The 21,097-nt window shown below is 45.1% G+C and overlaps 1 protein-coding gene across 2 annotated transcripts; it reads left to right on the top strand.

Moving 5' to 3' along the window:
* Positions 1–206: 206 nt before the first annotated feature.
* Positions 207–20,794, top strand: iqgap3 (IQ motif containing GTPase activating protein 3). 2 transcript variants are annotated; one of them, XM_062538291.1, is made up of 38 exons: positions 207–577; positions 945–1,032; positions 1,207–1,363; positions 1,514–1,591; positions 1,679–1,755; positions 1,919–1,986; positions 2,117–2,230; positions 2,421–2,599; positions 2,787–2,868; positions 3,461–3,624; positions 3,902–3,989; positions 4,265–4,428; positions 4,955–5,115; positions 5,610–5,725; positions 5,889–6,052; positions 6,181–6,271; positions 6,810–6,977; positions 7,476–7,618; positions 7,922–8,092; positions 8,814–8,897; positions 9,008–9,079; positions 9,206–9,275; positions 9,397–9,605; positions 10,103–10,255; positions 10,402–10,565; positions 10,960–11,184; positions 12,399–12,539; positions 12,710–12,794; positions 13,266–13,498; positions 13,796–13,928; positions 14,367–14,469; positions 15,374–15,521; positions 15,839–15,926; positions 16,394–16,606; positions 17,491–17,657; positions 18,228–18,356; positions 18,606–18,714; positions 19,056–20,794. In XM_062538291.1, the coding sequence occupies exons 1-38, from the start codon at positions 544–546 to the stop codon at positions 19,167–19,169; spliced, it is 4,947 nt and encodes a 1,648-aa protein (XP_062394275.1). In that variant the 5' UTR covers positions 207–543; the 3' UTR covers positions 19,170–20,794. The 2 variants fall into 2 exon arrangements, with proteins under 2 accessions (XP_062394275.1, XP_062394276.1); XM_062538292.1 differs by lacking the exon at positions 9,008–9,079.
* The last annotated feature ends 303 nt before the right edge of the window (positions 20,795–21,097 follow it).

The raw sequence follows: 21,097 nt of genomic DNA, 5'->3' as shown, positions 1-21,097 counted from the left end.
TTACAAGTTACACAAAACAAACAAACTGCAGAGATGTTCACTACAACAACCACAATGCAAAGTCACCTGTCAAATCCATGAGCCAATGAGGAGGCGCCTTATCTTAGCCAATGATATGCCAGCGGGATTTTCAAACTTCAAGGAAGATAAACAGCCAAGCCACCACCACAGCAAGTAGACTTTGAAAAATTGCAGACAAACCAGACTAGGACAACGCTATCCTCCTCCAGGAATAACTTTAGAAGTGTGCGAAATTGTTTTACTTGTATCACAGCCGGGGGATAACGTGCGTAGGTTAGCTACCGATATAGCTAGAGCTAACGATATTTGAAAACTTTCAAATTTAACGCAATTTAGTGACATCGAGGTAGCAGCTAAGCTGTTGCTAAACTGAAATTCTGTTGCTAGCATAGCTTAGCTAGATAACGTTAACGTTAAATTTACGTTAATATCGCCAGCAAAGTTCGGTTGCGTTCTAAATACATTTTATTAGGCCAGCGTTATACAACTTTGTGTTTCTGGAGACGCCGCACCGAAGCGAAAATGGGCGAATCTTGTGGACAAACACGTTCAGGCTGTAAGTAACAACGTTAGTCAAATATGACATCATTTTCACTGTCGTTGTCAGAAATGGGGCAAACTAGCGTTAACTGACAAGCCACTGCTGTCTGGCAATGTACACTAAAGTGAATTATTATTTCAAGCTACGAACACATCAAGTTATTTGCAACTGTTGCATGCTCAGTCAGCATCAACATAACTTGGGTGTTCTTGAATTGACTTTTGGTAGTCCTTTTGTTAGTTTGGCTTACTTACTAAGACTGCTTGCCAATGTCCTTGCCTCCATGCTTTATTGGGTCCAAAAAAAACCTTTATTTTCAATAATGACACTGCTACTATTACCAAAGATCCTTAATTACAATTTTGTTTGTTGTATTACACAGATGAACGGTTAACAGCAGAGGAGATGGACGAGCAGCGAATTCAAAATGTGGCATATCAGTATTTGTGCCGGTTGGAAGAGGCTAAGAGGTTTGTTGATACGTCCAACAGAAACGGAAACAAGTAGAGGAATCCAGTACTGCTTGTTTTTATCTGTCTCTTATCTGTCTCTGAGATTAGTCTGCAAGGGTTTAATCTCTTTTGGATTAGGGAAACTGCCATTCTTGAGTTAAGTGTTGATTGCTCTTGTTTGATCTGTAATAGGTGGATGGAGGCTTGCCTCAATGAAGAACTTCCTGCTCCCACTGAGCTTGAGGAGGGGCTCAGGAATGGAGTGCTACTGGCAAAGCTGGGGAACTGTTTTGCCCCAAAAGTAGTGCCTGTGAAAAAAATCTATGACCTGGACCAGGGACGGTACAAGGTTAGCTAAAAGAAAGATGCATGTCTAATGCACTCGTTCAGGAGCTTTATACAGTCACACCATGCATGTGATTTCTTGTATGTCAAAGACGTTTGTGATAAGCCTTTGTGTGACCAATTCTTAAATGTTGCATGTTGAATTCTCCTTTAGGCAACTGGGCTGCAGTTCCGTCATACAGACAACATCAATTTCTGGCGCAATGCGATGGTGGAAGTTGGACTTCCATCGGTACATAAGTATTCAAACTAAAATTTGTTTTCTTCACCATGTTTTAAATGTTAATGTTTAACATCCAGTTTATTGCCTCTCCTTCAGATCTTCCACCCAGAGACCACAGATATCTATGACAAGAAGAACATGCCCAGAGTTGTTTATTGTATTCATGCCCTCAGGTAGGTAAACTCCTAGTCTTTGTTTTGTACATGGACAGTGAGAGTGCAGTGCACTCTACAACATGTTTGATAGAAGACCTCAGGGTTTGGTATCGGGCATGTCTGATAGCTATAGGCTGATGCTCTAGATGGTCCTCTAAATTCCAACTCATTCTTTTTCCAGCCTCTACCTTTTCCGTTTGGGTCTGGCTCCTCAGATCCATGACCTCTATGGCAAGGTCAAGTTCACAGGTATAACATTTCCCTCTGTAATTAGTTCTTGTGATTGGATACAGCGTCACCAGAAGGTCAACATTGTTATCAACTCCGGAACAAGTTTCCCAACAATATCTTATGTCATTTTTTGGGTGTTTGTTCACAGAGGAGGAGATCAATAACATGAAAAAGGAACTGGACAAGTACGGCATTCAGATGCCAGCTTTCGGCAAGATTGGTGGCATACTGGCCAATGAGTTATCTGTGGATGAGGCTGCTGGTATGGCCAATTAAAGTACTATTAAAAGCACAGATTTTTGACATTGTGTAAAAATAAAAAAAAATGTAGAAGGTTGAGGAAACTAACCTTTGACACATACCAATATTACATATTACTCTTATACTCTAACATTCTCTCTCTCTCTCCCTCTCTCCCTCTCTCTCTCTCCTCCTCGCTCTGTCGTGTCCAGTGCACGCTGCTGTGATTGCCATTAACGAGTCTGTGGAGCGGGGCTGTGTGGAGGACACTGCTCAGGCCCTGAGGAACCCCAACGCCATGTTGACCAACCTCCAAGAGCAGCTGATGGCCATCTATCAGGAGATGCTGCGACAGGCTCGCTCAGAGAAGGCTGCTCAGGCCTATGTCAAGGTAAGCTAGGACATGGCACACTCTTTCAGATGTCACCTCTCCTGGACATGCAGATTGAAGTAATAGTAAGTCCCTTCAACACTCACTAGCTTTTCTGTAAAGTTTATGAGTGACGAATTAACTTTTATGCCCATTGATTACACTTTACATCTGGTAACATAATCACAATGCATCAATTTTGTTTTAGGTCCATGGATCGCATGAAAAGGACATTTACGAGGAGTATCTCACCCAAGGTGAAATCCAGGACAACATAAACAGAGTGAATGGTGTGTATGATCGACAACAATAGCTGGAATACCGTTGAGCAACTTTATGAGCAACTGAATGTTGCTGGGCAACCACATAACCGGTTTCATGTTTTCTGATTGGGTAATCATGACGATTTGTCGTGTTATGATTTAAAGTTCTCCAGAAAACATATTAGTGGGGATGCAGCTTAGGCACAGTACCCAGGAGCGTTGCCCAGCAATGCTTGCTCAAAAAGTCCGATCCTAAGTCTGATTTGCTGTTCTGATAAACAAAGATGTATTTAGATTGAGTTTATAAATGTAAATAATGATGCACACACTGTATTAAACTCATAAGATGGCACTTGCAAGATGACCTGCTCACCTCAGTCAAGGTCGTAGGTGTTGTGAGCTCATTATTGAGTTTGAATTACATAACAAAGTTTCTGAAGCTGGCTCAGATAAGAGTATCTGATCAGGGAATGCATGTAAAAGTGCATTTCTTTGTCATGTGGACCAATAGCATAGTAGGTTTTTACTGTTTGTTTAGACGAGTATGTCTGCCCAAGCAGAGGCACGAGTGAGCTTTGGATGTACAGTACTAAAGTGTACGGATGTGAATACCTTGTAGTGCGTGCGGCGATCGAGCATGTGGACGAGGCTCTGGAGTGTGCCGACTCCCTGGTCCTCCTGTCCGCTCTGCAGGCCCCGTGCCTGGCCCTCAGGAGCCTGCTCCGAGACAACAGCCCCTGGTACCTGGAGCAACTGCTCAGCGACCGGGAGCAGAAGGCTCTGGTGAGGGTGCTTGTGCTACCTGCGAAACTAACTGTAAAAAAAAAAAAACCCTGTGTGATTGGATTGTTGTCGATTGTCATTATTATGAATTATTAATGAATCTATTAATTATGTTTTACACAGTGGAATACTGCTGAACCAAACAATGTCCAAATTTGTTGTATGAAATATAAATGGTCCCATTTGTACGACACGTAACGCTAGATAAGTCACATGTCAGAGTTGGTCGCCTGTGACCCTTTGGTTGGTGTCCTGTAACTCGTGTTTGGTCGCGTAGGACATCGGCTCTGTTGAGCCGCTGGACCATGACGAGCTGCAGGAGGGGATCACTGTGGCTAACGAGGAAGCCCAGCGCTCCCAAACAGGTCAGTTTCACACCTCCGTCTCAGTGCAGAGAGAGCTTTTGAGTCTATTCAGTTGTAAGTGATTTGATTTCACAAACTGCTGTGAAAGGTCAAGCCGTCTCATGTTATTTCCCTTTGGACCAACCTGTACAACCTGGGTGCTTTGCACCTGACTGACTTTATAAACATGTTGTGCAATGTACACATGCATCCAGTAGCCATTAGCATTAGCGCCTGATGGAGTTAACGTATGCATTCAGTGTATGAAAATGATGTTTGTGTATGTACTCATGCAGTGCAACAGGCTGTCGTGAAAATCAACCAGGCCCTGCGCCGCGGGGACGCCCGCCAAACCGTGCGAGCTCTGATGGACCCCGATGCCCAGCTGCCAGATGTCTACCCTTTTGCCGCTGACCTGTACCAACGAGAGCTGGCCCCTCTTCAAGAGCAATGCCCTGAGGTTGACCTTTAGCACCATGCATATTCATTCACTTATATTCATCAGTATGAATGACCGTGATTAGACACTTGAAATGTTTTGTGACTTGAGCCCAGCTTTTTGAAGTTGCAGAGTTTTAGTTATTAGGAACTCTTTGTTACCTACCTAGTACTTACACATAAGTAATTCAAAATGGATCTAAATATTATGAGTAAGCCCATGAATAGGACTTCCTGCTTTCAATGATGTAAAATGATGATTTTTACATCATTGAAAGCAGGAAGTCCAACATTGAAATCAGTATTTCTCCCATCTCAAGGCAAACTGAGGGAATGATGCACGACCATTCAAAAACATGACTGGTTTTCTAAAGATACAAAGCTTAATGCTAATCGGTGAAGTGTTTAACTGTTATAAACTATGCTCACACTGTACATTTAGTTTTATATATATATTTGTATGTGTGTGTTTTCTACCAACATTCAATAGTGCGCAGTCACCGTAATTTATCATATAATCAATATTTTGATGTTTGTTTGCTGGCCAGGCTGAGCTGCAGCAGGAGGAGCTGTTTGTGGCCGTGGAGATGCTCTCCGCCGTGGCGCTCGTCAACCAGGCCCTGGAGGCCCGTGACCTAGGCGCCTTCTGTGCCACGCTGGTCAGCTCCGCGGCTGGGCTGGCAGACATCGACGACAGCCTGATCCAGAGGTGAGGCCACGGGACAAGAGAGTTTATCATCTGTCATGCTGTCGTGCAAGATCTGTCTCGCATACTCCCAGCCCTGTGCAGCAATTTCAACAAAACAATTTGTTCAGCTTATCATGCCTTACAGGGTTGTTGTGCAACGTGCCGCAAAGAGAGTGAACTTTTTATGCAGAATAGTCAAAATGTAGCCTTAAGCTAAACAAAGAGAAGATAATATGAAAGTGACAAAATGAAGATCATCATCATTTATCAGTACTCCTCATGGAATGCTGAGGTATTCACACCGTGTATTCCAAGCATGTGTGCTTTGTCTTCCTTTACTTCTGCTTAACGTTTATAGAAGAAGAAAAACAAGCCTGGCTTTGGTTTGCAGATAGTGCTTTTGTTTTAGACGTCTACTCTGTGCACACCGCCACTTTGGGCTCAGTCACTCAGCGGTGAAATTGATTTGTTTACTTGAGTGAGCTGCAGAGTGCGTAATGCTCATTGCCTTCCAGGTATTTCGAAGAGCTGTGCGACTTGAAGAAGAAATCCGGCAGGGCTCTGCTGACCTGGAATGACCTGCAGGGGGGCCTCAACGCCGTCAATAACACCGCCCAGGAGGAACATGACCGTGAGTGTCCCGGACTTGACATGATTAGTGTCCCAGGCCAGCTCTGAAGTTCAGCTGCAGAGAATAATAACTGTTCAAGCCAAAAAAAAAATTCAAACTTTTACTGTTTTTATTTTAGCGTGAGGCACTAATGCACTTCTTTCTGTTTCCATCTGGCAACCAGAGATACTGACCATCGGCATCATTAACCAGGCCCTGTGCCGCAGCGACCCACAGAAGACTTTGGCTGCGCTCTTGCTGCCCTCTAGTGGTCTGGAAGAAGTGCAGGCAGGGACTGCCAGGCGCTACCATGACGTTATGACCAAAGCCAAGAAGCGCAAGGCAGAGGTGCGGGATTTGCATTTAACAATACACACACTACACGGCAAGTTTCACATTTGTCCAGCTGCATTGATAACAGCTGTGTGGAGTGTTACTTTCGAGTTGTTTTGAAAGCTACTGTTGACCTATTGCAGCTGAGCAGAGACCCTGCCGCTGAGCTGTGGTTGGCTGACATCCAGGATGGGGTGCGTCTGGCCAATCAGGACACCAACAGAGCTCTGAAAAGTGAGTCTGCTCTGTTCACATGCGAACACATGCACATACTGTATACTGTACTGTAAGCGCGTCTCGTTCTACTCTTCACTGATTCAGACACTGGGTCTGATCAAAAGTTAAACTTAAACTGTTTGTTTGCATATAGGTGTTTTGCTGCACAGCGACGAGAGCGCTAAAACTCTGAACTCTGACTTATTTATTGAACATTTTCAATCAAATACGTCAAACAACTGTTTAGTTCATCTGTGCAGTCGTACCACTTGAAATTTGCTTCCGCTTGCCATCCAGCCCTGTGATGGTATCTGCTGATTCTGTGTGATGCCCCTGAGTGTTAACGCTCCTCTCTCCTCTGCTCTGCTGTGCCAGTGTGCCCCTGAGTGTTAACGCTCCTCTCTCCTCTGCTCTGCTGTGCCAGTGTGCCCCTGAGTGTTAACGCTCCTCTCTCCTCTGCTGTGCCAGTGTGCCCCTGAGTGTTAACGCTCCTCTCTCCTCTGCTGTGCCAGTGTGCCCCTGAGTGTTAACGCTCCTCTCTCCTCTGCTGTGCCAGTGTGCCTGGGCCTGGCGGCGGTGAACCAGGCGGTGAAGGAGGGCAAGCCGGCCCAGACGATGCGGGTGATGCGTCTGCCTGAGGTGTCCCTGAGGAGCATGCTGGGCGAGTGCGCCGCCGCCTACCAGACCGAGCTCACGGCCCTGTTCCGCGCCAAAGCCGTCGGAGGTTAGGGCCCATCTCCTCTTTACCACAACAGTGTCTGTACTAGTTTTGGCGCTTCTACCCACTGCGTAACGATTAGGCCCTTTTTTTTTGTGGATAATCCCCCTGGTACACAGGGATGAAATGGTGAAACTCTAGAGTCTCTTGATTTATCCAAATTAATCTGGATTGGTCTTGTATTTAATGATAATCATCATAGAAAGACTAGATAAAGATTGAAGCATTAATCCTAAACCGCCTTCCAATAATAATGCATGTCCTCATGTACTTGAACTATACGATTATTGTTAGCAAGTCTGTTTAACCATGACCTTTCCGTTGTAGTCATTCCCCCTCCCCCATGAACCATGCCGTGTCATGATATGATATGATTTAGCTGATGCCAGTCATTCTGTAAGTGTTGAGTTGCAGAGAATAAGTCCTTGAGGCAGAGGTTACCTATCCTGTACATATGTATATGAGTGTGTGTGTGTGTGTGTGTGTGTGTGTGTGTCTGATCAGGTGATAACCGAAGCCCTTGGGTTCGGACCAAGACCCAGGATGGCAGCTCCTATTACTTCCACCTGCAGAAGCTGGAGGGCACCTGGGACAGGCCTCAGGGTTTCGTGCACAACAGCATGTTCCTGGCCCACGAGGAGATCCAGGTAACTCGGACACTACTGCCAGGCACGGGATCCAGTTCCACTGAGCTATTATTAGGACCTTTGATGAAACCGTAGCGTCTTTTAGGTGATAGGGATGAGGGAGAGTGACTACGATGATATTGATGTGCATTTATGTTTGTTTATTTTTATGTTTTGCTTCATGTCGTCTTGTGTTTATCTTCAGTTTCAGTGTCCTCTCTGAATGACATTCATTACTTCGCTTAGATGTAAACTTGCATCACAGTGTTGTTGACATTGCGCCACTAACTCCATGGCTAACAGTGACACTACTGCCCCCTTCAGGCCATTCTGAACAGTGTGACCTCAGCCCACAGCAGGGAGGCACAGTGGAGGGCCAGCAGTCACCTGGTGGTGGCGCTGCAGGCTCGAGTCCGAGGCTTCCTGGTCAGGAGGAAGCTGGCAGAGCGACTCCACTTCCTCAACACCCACTTGCCTGCCATCGTTACTATCCAGGTGAGCGTCCAGTCAGTGGGAACTGGCCCATACACCACACAAGGGTCTACATTCAGGTTTTTATACAGGGGTGGGTAGGGCACTGCATTCATCAGCAGGCATACTGAGCAAGGGAATGCTTCAGTTTGCATATGTTTAACAGTGTCCTTGGATTTCTGACAGTAATATGGACAATGATATGGGCCAAACTGTTGAGGCTACACATTTGATGTAAAAAGTTGAATACCCATGCACGCACATCCTTTGTTAATTTTGACTGGGTGCAGGATCTTCAAGAGACGTAAGCTACACAAAAAGATAAAAGTATCCGCACACCAGTATATAGCTCCCAGTGAAATGTATTGTCAAGCAACGTTTCAAGCCACTGGCTCTTCCTCAGGCGACACATTTGTTGTTGGCACGATGATTAGTGATGAGCTGTTCTAGGGTGATAACCGCCATGCATGAAAATCCAATGCAGCATGGGATCAAGTATTTAGCAATAGAGACAGCGTTAAGGAAGTGGTATACTTCTCTCATGCACGTTTATGCGCATCATTCATGTGCGGTCACAATTGTTAGGAGGCACCTGACACCTAACCCTGCATGCCTCGTTGATGACGCAATTCTCATCAAAAGCCGTGGGACGATACCAGGCCTTTTACAGCTATTCTATGCAGCTATTCTATATAAACAATGCTGTTTGTTTATAAATTGATAAATGTTTTTACTGTGTTCGTAGTCTCACTGGAGGAGGTTCCTTCAGCAGAGGGCCTATAAAGCGAGGCTGCAGTATCTCTACCGCAACTGGAGGGCTATTGTCAAGGTGAGTGCTTCAGAACGATTCCTTTTCTGAATTATTATATCGAAATCGTGGTTTGTTTTCTGATTTTAGTGTTTTTTGTAACTTGTTTAATGTCACTTCCTGGTCTCCAGATCCAAGCCACAGTTAAGATGTGGCTGGCCCGCAGGAAGTATGTGGCTCGGATGAGGTATTTTAGGAGACATGTAAGTCAAATAGATGAGTTTCACATAAACATACATTACATTATAATCATTATAATAATGTCATAATTTTTAATTTGAACAAAGAATGTGTTGAAATTCATTACTGATATTTTCTCAACTCTTCAGGTTGGTGCCATCATAAAGATCCAGGCCTTCGTCAGAGCCAACAAGGCTCGTGAGGAGTACAAGATGTTGGGTATGTTCACAAGTCACCAAACCAGTGTCTTAGTGACCTTAGTCTTGGTTAGTTCCTGTTTTTAAAGCGCATTTTATTTAATTATTTATTATTTATGTTATCTTCTCGTCTCATTTTTCAGTCCACTCCACCACCCCTCCCCTGTCTGTGGTGCGCAAGTTTGCCCACTTGCTGGAGCTGGGCGATAACGACATCCGCCAGGAGGGGGAGCTGCTGCGGCAGAGGGAGGAGGTGGTGCGCACCATCCGCTCCAACCAGCAGCTGGAGACCGACCTGGACATCATGGACCTGAAGATCGGCCTGCTCGTCCGCAACAGGGTCACCCTACAGGTGAGGAACAGCTGAGGGTTTCAATGGGTTCCTCTCATTTGGTCTTTTATACATCCTCCCTTCTTTCCTCGGTCCTCGTCCTCACTGATCTAGATAAAGAATGATGGGGCGGTAACAATGGGATAGTCTATCAGTGTTCGTTATAGATCAGTGGGAACGAGCCTGGAGGACAGAGAATCGAGGAGAGAGTTTGAAAGCCACCCACTGAGACTTTTTTTTTGTGGCATTAGATCGCCACACAGGCACACATCATGCATTTTGTTTTCCCTGGTCAGAGAGCTAAGATACGAGCAGATCTGAACTGAGGTGGTTTACTTCATTTTACTTACAGTTTTTCATACTGCTTAAGTTGGAATACTTCTTTCTTTCTTTTAGTATTAGACGTTAGCTAAGATATGAGCGGATCTGAACTATGGTGGTTTGCGTCATTCATTTTACTGACTCCTCCCCTTCTCATGCGTTTTGTGTTTGCATCTCCATCGGTCCCATGAGAACAGGAGGTGGTGTCCCACTGCAAGAAGCTGACCAAGAAGAACAAGGAGCAGCTGGCTGACATGATGGACCTCAACAAGCACAAGGGCCTGAAGTCTCTGAGCAAGGAGAACCGGGACAAGCTCGAGGCCTACCAGCACCTCTTCTACCTGCTCCAGGTGAGCTGCTGGGCTTCTCTAGGCTGTGGAACAGAATTCATTTGCATTACATTTGAAACCGAACTAACTGTGTGTGTGTGTGTCGTGTGTGTGTGTGTCGTGTGTCATGTGTCGTGTGTGTGTACGTGTCTCGTCTCCCCTGGCAGACGCAGCCCCAGTACCTGGCGCAGCTGATCTTCCTGATGCCCCAGAACAAGTCGACCAGCTTCATGGAGGCGGTCATCTTCACGCTGTTCAACTACGGGTCAGACTGCAGAGAGGCCTACCTCCTGCTCCAGCTCTTCACCACCGCCCTGCGCCACGAGATCAAGTGAGGGACCACACACACACACACACACACACACACACACACACACAAAACTACGGGTCAGACTGCAGAGAGGCCTACCTCCTGCTCCAGCTCTTCACCACTGCCCTGCGCCACGAGATCAAGTGAGGGAGCACACGTTAAACTCACACACACACACTCGGGCACAAATACTCCCACACAAACCGAGTAAAACAGTAACACAACAAATGAATAATACTAATACCTTATTAAAATGCCCTCTTCAATCATATATTTAAACTTACATGCTAAATGTATGTGAATTTCAGTTGATAGTAGTGTAGATTTCACTTAATGACCACCACCTTTCTTTTTTAAATTATAAAATCACCGCTCACCTAGCGACCTCTCTCTTGACCCTTCTCTTCTCCCATAGGGTGAAGGTGGACCAGCCTCAGCAGGTGGTGACTGGAAACCCCACCGTCATCAAGATGCTGGTCAGCTTCTACCGGCACGCCCGCGGCCAGAACGCCCTGCAGGACATCCTGGGCCCGGCCATCAGGGAGGTGCTGCAGGACCGCTCCCTCAGCATCCGCACCGACCCCGTGGAGATCTACAAGACCTGGATCAACCAGACGGAGACCCAGACCGGCCACAAGAGGTCAGTCTGGAGCACTTTGACGGGCACATTTGTTTTGAGGAATATTAGGAATAGAGCTCCCCAGTCCCGCCCACAGCCTAGTCCGGAAGTAAAAATCCAATACAATTTCTCCATTGACAATTGGAGAATAAGCCATAACATCGTAACCGTCCATGGTAGACTTAAAACCAGCTACGATGTGACTAAGCGATTATACCTGCTCATATAGATGTCAAAAGTTAATGGGGGCATCAACCTTGTTTTGAGAAAACAATGCTTTATTCACGATTTAACGAGAGAGTACTACACTACCCGACACCCTAACGTGTAAAACTGGTGAAAGCAGAGCCTTTGATTGGTAGAGATCGCCGTTGCCATGGCAATGCCAAACAAACTGTACTCAGCTTTTCCCGCGCCTATCGTCCAGCTTCGTCTCGCTGGAACTTCAAAACTTAAAATGGCTGCAGGGCTGATCAGGACCGATGTGTGGTCTTCCGAAAAATAACGGTTTTCTCATCTTGAAGGTTGAATTTACTCAATGGAAACGGTAGGAAGTAATCATCTTCTTTTCTCAGATTAATATGGAACCATGTTAAACTATCTTTAGGCTGCAAATGTTGGAAATGTGTTTACGTTTGCAAAGCATCCTGGGATTTGAGTTCTCTATCTCGGAATTTAAGATATGTACACAGTCTTGTACCTTTCGCTTTTTTTACATTTTCTGTTCATTTTTTCACTCGAAATTATAAGTTATATGCTTATGAGTCACATCGTAGCTGGTTAGCCTAAGGCATGGTCTAAAACTCTTTATATCCGAATTTTTCCAGAAGTCAATGGGAGAAATGAATGAGAATTTTACTTCCGGACAAGCACCTCTCTCGGAGGAGGGGCGGGACTGGGGAGCTCTATATTTTGGAATATTTTTCTCCAGTTATCTGTTAAACCCCGTTCAGACGTAGAGAAGGCTGGTGACGAGAGATCATGGAATGTTCATGTCATTCAGCTATCAACGTTTTCAGGCAACAAGCAAATCGCTGGCAAAGTTGATGGCGCTTTAAAGTCAAAGACACATTTGAAATGTGTGTTTGAAATAGCATAAAATAAATTCATGATTCATGAATCACTCTGTACTTGGCAATTGTTTATTAATGAAGTTTCTGGGGGTTCATCTTTTGAGCCATGGGCGTTGAAGCTGACCTGGTTGACCCTGTGTCTGTATCTGTCTTCCCTGTCAGCGCGCTGCCCTATGAGGTGAGTGCAGAGCAGGCTCTCGGTCACCCCGAGGTGCAGCAGCGCCTTGACATCGCCATCACCAACCTCAAGACCCTCACCGACCGTGTGCTCAACGCCATCACCAGTAACCTGCACAAGCTACCGTGAGTTATAGGCCTCCAGCTCACCTGATACCCCTCACTTATTTAGACACACACACACACACACACACACACACACACACACACACACACACACACACTGTAATTTCCACTTTCTGTTTGTAATGTCCAAGACTCTGCTCTGTTCTTCTCCAATCCCTTGCTCTGTCCAGTTATGGCTTGCGCTACACTGCCAAAGTCCTGAGGGATGCGCTGCAGGAGAAGTTTCCTCAGGCCAGTGAGGAGGATCTTTATAAGGTAAGCAGGACTAGCATCAGCCATTTTTTTACTGACTATTATGTACATACAGATACAAACACTCGCACATACTCCACTGTCATTGTGTGGGTGTCATACTGCCTTCTGTGAGCATTTCTACTCAACTTGTGAAAGTCTGTTCTGGATACAGGGACATCTTGATAACTTCAGGCATAGACATTTTCTTTACTTTAAGCCCTGTGGATACCTACCTACCGGTACTACATATACAACATACTACCTTAGTTGATTAGAACTCTTTACTTTAAGTTGCATTATTTGCCTAGAGTAAAGTGCCTGTTGCCTGGTGCCTGTTTCCACTTCACTGAACTACATTAAGTTTGGTAACATTTTGAAACGATTTAGTCTCTTCAGAAATCGTTCCTTCAGCACATAAAAAGACTTCCTATAGTATTTACTGAGTTGTTTTTGTTCCGCTGCAACCCCCTGACTGTTGATCTGTTTGTCCAGATCGTGGGGAACCTGGTGTACTACCGCTACATGAACCCAGCGGTGGTGGCGCCCGACGGCTTCGACGTGGTGGAGTTCTCGGCAGGCTCCGTCCTGCTGCCGGACCAGCGCCGGACGCTTGGCTCCATCGCCCGTGTGTTGCAGCAGGCCGCCGCCCTCCAGCATTTCCGCGGCGACAGCTCCCACCTGCGCGCCCTCAACGACTACATCACCACCACTCACGCCAAGTTCAGGTCAGTGCTACGGCTTTCCTCTTCTGTTTGTTTTTCTATTCATGTTGGATTTTTAGTCGTTGCTTTTCTGTGAGTTTGATTGCCTTCTTATATCTGAATTTTAGCAGATAATTAAATTGAATGATATAATATTGAATTATAGCCCTTTTATGAATTGAATTTGAACGTTTTCTTCTGATATTGAACAGTAAAATGTGTCTGGGGATATGTGTGTGTGTTTGTGTGCGTGGAGAGGGGGGAGGGATGAGTATCTAAAATTGTTTCATAACTGAAGAGGTCTTGTTCTCTTGCCTACAGGAAGTACCTGAAAGCGGCGTGTGATGTGCCAGAGCCGGGTGAGCGCTTCAGCATCGACGAGTACTCCGAGATGGTGATCCTTAACAAGCCTCTCATCTACATCTCCATCAGCGAACTCCTCAACACCCACAAGGTCTCGCCTCTTTTCTTTTGCATCAGTAGCCTCTGATAAGAGCTGACTGTAGGAAATGTCAGTTTAAAGAACTATACTATTTATCAGGAAAAGTAGGCTAACTGCTTCCAAACAGCTTGAGAATTGTTATTTAATGAAGTATTGCACAAAATGCACAAAGCTTTTTTTAATCTGTGCTAACCAAAGCAGACCAAAAAAAAGGTATGCTTTAGTTGGCACGTATAAAAAAGCTTTTTGCATTTTGTAAGTCTTTGAGTGCATGCTTGATCTATAAACGAAGTGAACATGCTGTTGGTGTTCATGTGCCCTGTGTTGGTGTTCATGTGCCCTGTGTTGGTGTTCATGTGCCCTGTGTTGGTGTTCATGTGCCCTGTGTTGGTGTTCATGTGCCCTGTGTTGGTGTTCATGTGCCCTGTGTTGGTGTGTGGTCTGGTGCAGCTGCTGCTAGAGCACAAGGACTCGCTGTGCCAGGACCCTTCTGACCCTCTGCTGGAGCTGCTCAGAGACGTCGGGAAGGTGCCCTCCGTCCAGGCCATCATCGGTCAGTTCCCACTTCAACTCCACTTTCAACTCCAGAAATTTGATCAATCAAAAGCTCCATGCAATGCTTTTTCTTTTTTGATTAGTTGAATTTTTATTGTCATTTTGTTTCATTGTACTAAGTTATGTAAATTATCTGTTATGGTGCTGGTGTGGGGTTTTTTTCATGATTCAATCAAAGGATGCGTCTCATGGTTTCATAAGCTGTAATGTTGGGCCGACTGCATTTACTGTAAGCGGTTCAAGGCTATTACATATCTTGAGCAGAACAGACCAACAGTCAGAGGAGTGGGGTGTGGGAGAGCACTGTAGATACCAGGAGAAAGCATCTTCACATTAGATGGTCGAGGGAGAGGTGATGTCAACAGCTGGTGGAGTCAGAGCAAGGACAAGGCCAGGAGGACAGACACTGCCGGTTATGAAGTAAACAAGAAAGGAAAGCAAAACACACGGTTACACAGTTTGGCATGTATTTTATTATGCATAATAGGAAGATTGTTTCCACCAATATATTTGATCCTGCTTGACGCGGATTGGCTAAAAGGTGTTTTTGGGGATAGCGCGAGAAGGGGGCACTTCGAGGGCCAAGGGGTATAAACGATAGGTCGCAGCCATCCATAGACTGGATCTCATCCGGGGGCGCCAGCTGATGACATCTCACCTGCTCCCTATTGCTTGACTGTTGGTCTGAACACTGTTTGGGCTGCACTATCACTGCAATATGGTGAATAAAGATCAGCTCTCTTCAGAGATCTCCTGTCTGCATTATCTCCTTCGGACGCCTTGTTCCGGAGTGCTAATTAGTAAATAGTTAAGTGTTAATTGGATTCGGAAGTGGACATTTTCCACAACATTGAGTTGTGTTTTAAAGCTTGTTTGAATGAAATGTGTTTGTGTGTTAACAGGAGAGGGGGTGGTGAACGCTGCCGATCCCAACATGGAGCAGACGCTGGCCCAGTACAGCAAGCTGGAGGTGTCCCTGACCCTCACCAGCAAATTTGACGTCTTCAAAAGCACAGACGACCGTCCTGATGCCAAAGGCATTCTCCTGAGGTAGGACAGCGCTCTGTAGAGTGTTGGACATGCGGAAGTTTCCGCCCGTAGTGTTTATTTGGCTCTGTGCATATTTGGAGCTGGCTGATTTCACCCATTCGTTCCATATCCTGGTTCAGGAACTTTACTGATTAGATCGTCTGAAGTGCATTTTGAACGTTTTCTTTTCTTAAGATGACTTCAAGATTGGACTGACTACACACATATTCTCTCTAAATCCTTTTTCTAATGCACTTTTAAAAGAATAGGACTTTGTGATAGTACTGTGTGATTTACAGTGTGTGAGTTGAGTGTTCCACTTTTGTCCTACTCTGCAGCACCAAGCAGCTGATCATCGACGTGATCCGAACCCAGCCTGGGGACACCCTGAGTGAGGTGTTGAGGGCCTCAGTCTCCAAAGACCAGGTAACGACTACGCTGTTCGGTGCAGGACCTGCTCTCGGCAAATTATGACCAGATTGTCGCAGAATAGAAAAATATTTAGGCGAACAGAATAGAATGGTCAACAGAATAGAATATAACTGGTATACTATAATTATACATATGTAAAATATATATACTGCACTCTGTCTACATTCATAGTGTATTTAGTGTCTAAAGAATTAACTTGAGCAATACAATATGAGATAGGCAAACCTTTATTAAAGTTGTAAATGGGCGAGATAACAGATGCAAAGAGATATGATAAGCGATGTCAGATGCAGGGTATTGATTGAAAACAAGCATAAAACAAGAATAAGGAGAGATCAGAGCAAGAACATGGCTCATTTTTAGACACCCAACGGGCCGCTCCGATGAAGTGTGTGTGGGTGTAGGCGCTCGTGTGGCGTGAGGGCTCTGTGGTACCAGCTCCTGTGCCCGTGTGTTCCCAGGAGGCGCAGCACGGCTGGATGATGCACCGGCGGGCACAGAGGGACGCCCGCACCCCTGAGAAGATGAAGCGCAACCAGTCCCTCGTCGCCGACGGCAACCTCTCCCTGGAGGAGAAGAAGAGGAAGATCCAGCGCAGCCTGCGCAGGCTGGAGGCGCTCGGCGTGCTGACGCCCCCCGACTCTGAGAACCAGATCCTGCAGCTCATCGCTAAGGTACGCGCGCTGAGAACCGCCGGGGCTGAGCCTGGGAGGAGCTGGGGCAGCAGCTCAAAGGGCCAAGGTTCACAGAACAGGTTGAATTACAATAGATTTAGTTTGACCCCTGCCTTTAATAGGTGACTTCACAACCACCATCCCACTGAAGAGTGTCACTTGACGTGAAATCACCTTGCTGTCTCTTTTAGAACAGTTTCCATTGCCACTCTTTCATTGCCAGCTATCATAGTGACACTTCTGCATTCCTAACCAGAACATTCTATATTGTGCTCAACTTAACCTTTCTACAAACCTTGTATGTAAATCTGCAAACCTTTAGGTACCGTTTGCCGAGGACAATAATCATAATCATTCCACTTCCAAGCCATATGTTGTGAAACGTTATGTCCTACTCAGGAATCCCACTTGTATTCATTTGACTGCTTTAGGGCCTCATTTAAACCATTTGTTGTGTGGGCCCTTCAGCATTAGCTGCCGTGCATTAGCAACCCTGTTTTAACACGATCTGTTAAATTGACTGCATTCAGGTTTATTTGCCATTTGCACAGATTACCCAGATAATCAGTCCAATAAAAGGCTTACAGCAGGATATCTCCCATAGCATAGTAATTAGTCGTTACATAATTGAATTGGAGCTCAAGCAAACGAGGTGGTGGCAGTCAGTCGATGCCGGTAACGAGCAGTGGTGTCGGCTACGTGATGCGCAGGACTATGCAGTATGCCCACTTAAAAAGCATCACCATCTCCGTATCCCCATTTAAAATAAGTAAGGAATATGTATTAACATGTTGGTGTTGATCACAGCATATCCACTACAGCTAACTAGACTACACCGCCGGTAACGAGCCGCGTCTGTGTCTGTGTCTGTGTCTGTGGTGCAGGACATCCGTCATCAGCGGCGGTACCGGCAGCGGCGCCAGGCGGAACTGGTGAAGCTGAAGCAGACGCTGCACAGCCTGCACTGCAAGAGCACCTTCCACAGCGAGCAGGTGGACTACTACAGCCAGTACATCACCACCTGCTTGCAGAACCTCACCGTTAAGAACGGGTAAGGCAGCGTAGTGGCCTGCTGAATGTCCTCCGTGTGTGTGTGTGTGTCGTTCTCTGTGTGTCTGCAAAATGAGTTGGCTGACAAAAACAGAATGTCAAATGCCTTGGCTGATTGGCGTCAAATTCCACTGAATAGTGCATTTCTCCCTTGATGAGCTGCAACCAGAGAAAAAAAAACACAGAGAGATGAATGAATCAACTGAAAGCCTTTTAACTCCAAACCATGTGCAAATTGGCACACGGATCGGGATGCTAATATGATTACAAATTCTCATTTGCTTTTTAAAAAAAAGTGTAAAAAGAGGTACATAGGCAGTCACATGGTACCCAGACTTGGCCATATCCTACTAAAAGCAAATAATTGATATCTCTCTCTCTCTCTGTCTCTCTCTGTCTCTCTCTCTCTGTCCGTGTCCCTTTCTCTTTCTCTCTCTTTCTCTCTCTCTCTCTCTCTCTCTCTGTCCCTCTCTCTCTCTCTGTGACCCTCTCTCTCTCTCTCTCTCTCTCTCTCTCTCTCTCTCTCTCTCTCTCTGTTCTGTATGCCACACCTCCTCCTCTCTGCCCTCAGGAAGGCGAACGGGAAGAAGTCTGCAGACAGCAAGGGGAAGAAGAGCAAGCAGCCGGCTCTCACCTACACCGCCGCGCGTCTGTATGAGAAGGGTGTGCTGCTGGAGATCGAGGACCTGCCCGTCACCCAGTACGACCACACACACACACACACACACACACACACACACACCCACCCACACACACACACACACACACACACACACACACAATTAATCCAGCTTCACTCATCCATTTCAAATTTCAAATCCAAAATGTCAAATTCAGTCTCCAGTTTCTTCTCTTCATATCCTTCACACGTTATTGATTTGCACCTGCCTTATAAAAACAGACCACTGTGCCATGAATTGCTGCATTGACGATTGCCTCTTCTGCTCAGGTTCAAGAACGTGATCTTTGACATTGTTCCTGGCGAGGAGGGCGGCACATTCCTGGTGAAGGCACGCTTCATGGGCGTGGACATGGAACGCTTCCCTCTGAAATATCAGGTGAGCTCCAACACCACAGGTGCAGTAGAGACGTTAGGTATATAGCTCATGGATGTCTGTGGAGTGACTAATGGGTTCATGATGAGGTGGACCGTAATTTAGCCATAAATCCGCTTTTACTGGTATTTATTACACCTGTGAAGTATTTCACAACTATGTAACTATGTAATTACCCATATTTGGTCAGCAGCTCTGGTCAGCAGTGTAGAAATATATACACAGAGCTACGGAGTCCGATCATTTGTGGGTAATGGTAATTGGGCGAATCTTGAGTCGAACATTGACATTTGAGTGGAACATTCTGAATGTAATTTCTCTTTGTGCTTTCCGATTCTTTCCAGGATCTTCTCCAGCTGCAGTATGAGGGTGTTGCTGTGATGAAGATGTTTGACAAGGCCAAAGTCAACGTCAATCTGCTCATCTTCCTACTCAACAAAAAGTTCTTTAAGAAGTGAGCCAAGGTGCCGTCACCACGATTAGTTGATGTCACGACTGCAAAAACACTACCCTGTTTCACTACTCCATCACCTACACAGTCTATTTAGTTATCCGCACTGTATGACTATATAACTATCACAGAGGCATTCATTTATGTAGGGAGCATATTTTATACTTGTTCAAGCAGTCTGTCTTCCATATTATTATTTTGTTTTGAATATCGTAACACTCCAGTTGCTTTTGTACTTGCTGGTCCAACCGTTGCCTATTATACACGGCTAGTCTAACAGGTACATGCACTCTTGCAACACTTTATCGTTTAAGCCTAGCCAATAGGGATATTTATATGAAAAGAAATCGTATCACTTGTATTGTATGCTAAGATAACTCCTGAGAATTTATAACTTGTGACTGAGAAATCGTTTTACTAAGTTGATTTTTAACACTTGAAAGGGAAATCAGCAACTGTTTTTTACCACCCACTTTTTTTTTGTTTATATTACATTAATGTAAATTTACCATCTTATATATATATATATATATATATATATATATATATATATATATATATATATATATATATATATATATATATATATATATGAGATGCTTGCGCCAATGCTTTCAGTGTGATTGTGTCGTCATTCTCTCGGCCTCCATTTTAAAGCTCTGAGCAGCACCTCATGCATTATTTATGGTGCACACTTAAATAGAACACTCCAGACAGCTCGTATTATGCTTACAATCAGAGGTCCTGTGTCACCCAGCGGCTCCCATTTTACTCACGGTGGCCTTGCAACTCAGGCAGACACCATGGCACTGAGGTAACTTCCAGACCCACTGCTGTCCTCCAAAGTGGCCTTCAGCGACCGAAAGTAATTGCTCGTCCTTGAACTAGCTGTATACAGGTAGCATAGACGGCTCTTGGACTGTCAAAAAATGTTAGTAAAGTTTGCTGTTGGGTGCATGAATGGAATGTTTTTAGAATAGTGGCAGATCAAATGGCTGGCTGAGTTATGTGCCCCATTGTGCGAGGCCCCCTCTTACCTTTTCATGCTGTCTTTTTGCCGATGAAAGGTAGTTTCTCCACAGCCAGCCCGCTTTTATTGCAGCTCGTGGCACGCTAGATTCCTCATTAATTACAGGCTCCTGCGTGTATTGTTTTTGAGGTGTTGGCCAGGCCGATAAGCAGTTTTATTTTTTGAAACACATTCTTTTCAGCGCAGAAAGTTTTGAAACTCTGTGGTCTGATGATGGCAACTTTGTTGGACCACCTGCATCGGCCATCATGTACATATTTTCTATCCTTTACTCTCCTATCCAATTTCCTCAAGATGTCTCTTGTTTCTAAATGTCAATTTGTATGTTCTTTTCTTTCATCTCTGTGATTTAGCTGTTGTCTTTTCCTTGTACTTCTGCTTCAAAACTGTATGGAAACCCAAATTATACTTCAAGGAACGTAACATATGGTTTTATATTGTTTTTAAATATAATCGGTCTTAAGTAGGCCTATTTTTGGTAAAGGGTATGAGGGGGCATTTTGAAAATCCTTCATAAATTTCTATTTTTTCATCAAAGTTCCATGTTTATCATGCCCTGATGTCCTATAATGTAATAAATATCTAAATGATTCAGCCAGTAAACTAAAAATGCCTCCTGTCTCATTTTTGGAGTTTCCCTTTCTGGAGAGCTCAAGATCCTAACCAGCTGTTCAATCTTCCAGGTAGCATTGGTCACCAAGGGTCCAGGCCATTCTTCTGATCATGTGGAGATGGTGGGGTCTTCTCGGGTAAAATATACAATTAGGAACAGATTTAGGAATGCTATTTATAATACACCCTCCTCACCATCATGATAGTGAGAAAACTGGATCTTTGCCTATGTTAATTTCTCAGAATAGACACTAGAGTGCGCGGTATAGCTGGTTTCGAAATCTCAACATTTG

The sequence above is a fragment of the Sardina pilchardus genome, chromosome 6 (assembly GCF_963854185.1).
Source record: "Sardina pilchardus chromosome 6, fSarPil1.1, whole genome shotgun sequence".
Taxonomy (NCBI): Eukaryota; Metazoa; Chordata; class Actinopteri; order Clupeiformes; family Clupeidae; genus Sardina; species Sardina pilchardus.
Note: the sequence above shows the minus strand (reverse complement) of the source record. Positions and strands in the feature narration are given on the sequence as shown.

Bases quoted from the DNA above. Each gene is read 5' to 3' on its own strand.
- iqgap3 (XM_062538291.1), top strand. From the start codon at position 544: ATGGGCGAATCTTGTGGACAAACACGTTCAGGCT. The intron at 14,470-15,373 runs GTCAGTTCCCAC...GTGTGTTAACAG, and splicing joins CTCCGTCCAGGCCATCATCG to GAGAGGGGGTGGTGAACGCT. The intron at 18,715-19,055 runs GTGAGCTCCAAC...GATTCTTTCCAG, and splicing joins GCTTCCCTCTGAAATATCAG to GATCTTCTCCAGCTGCAGTA.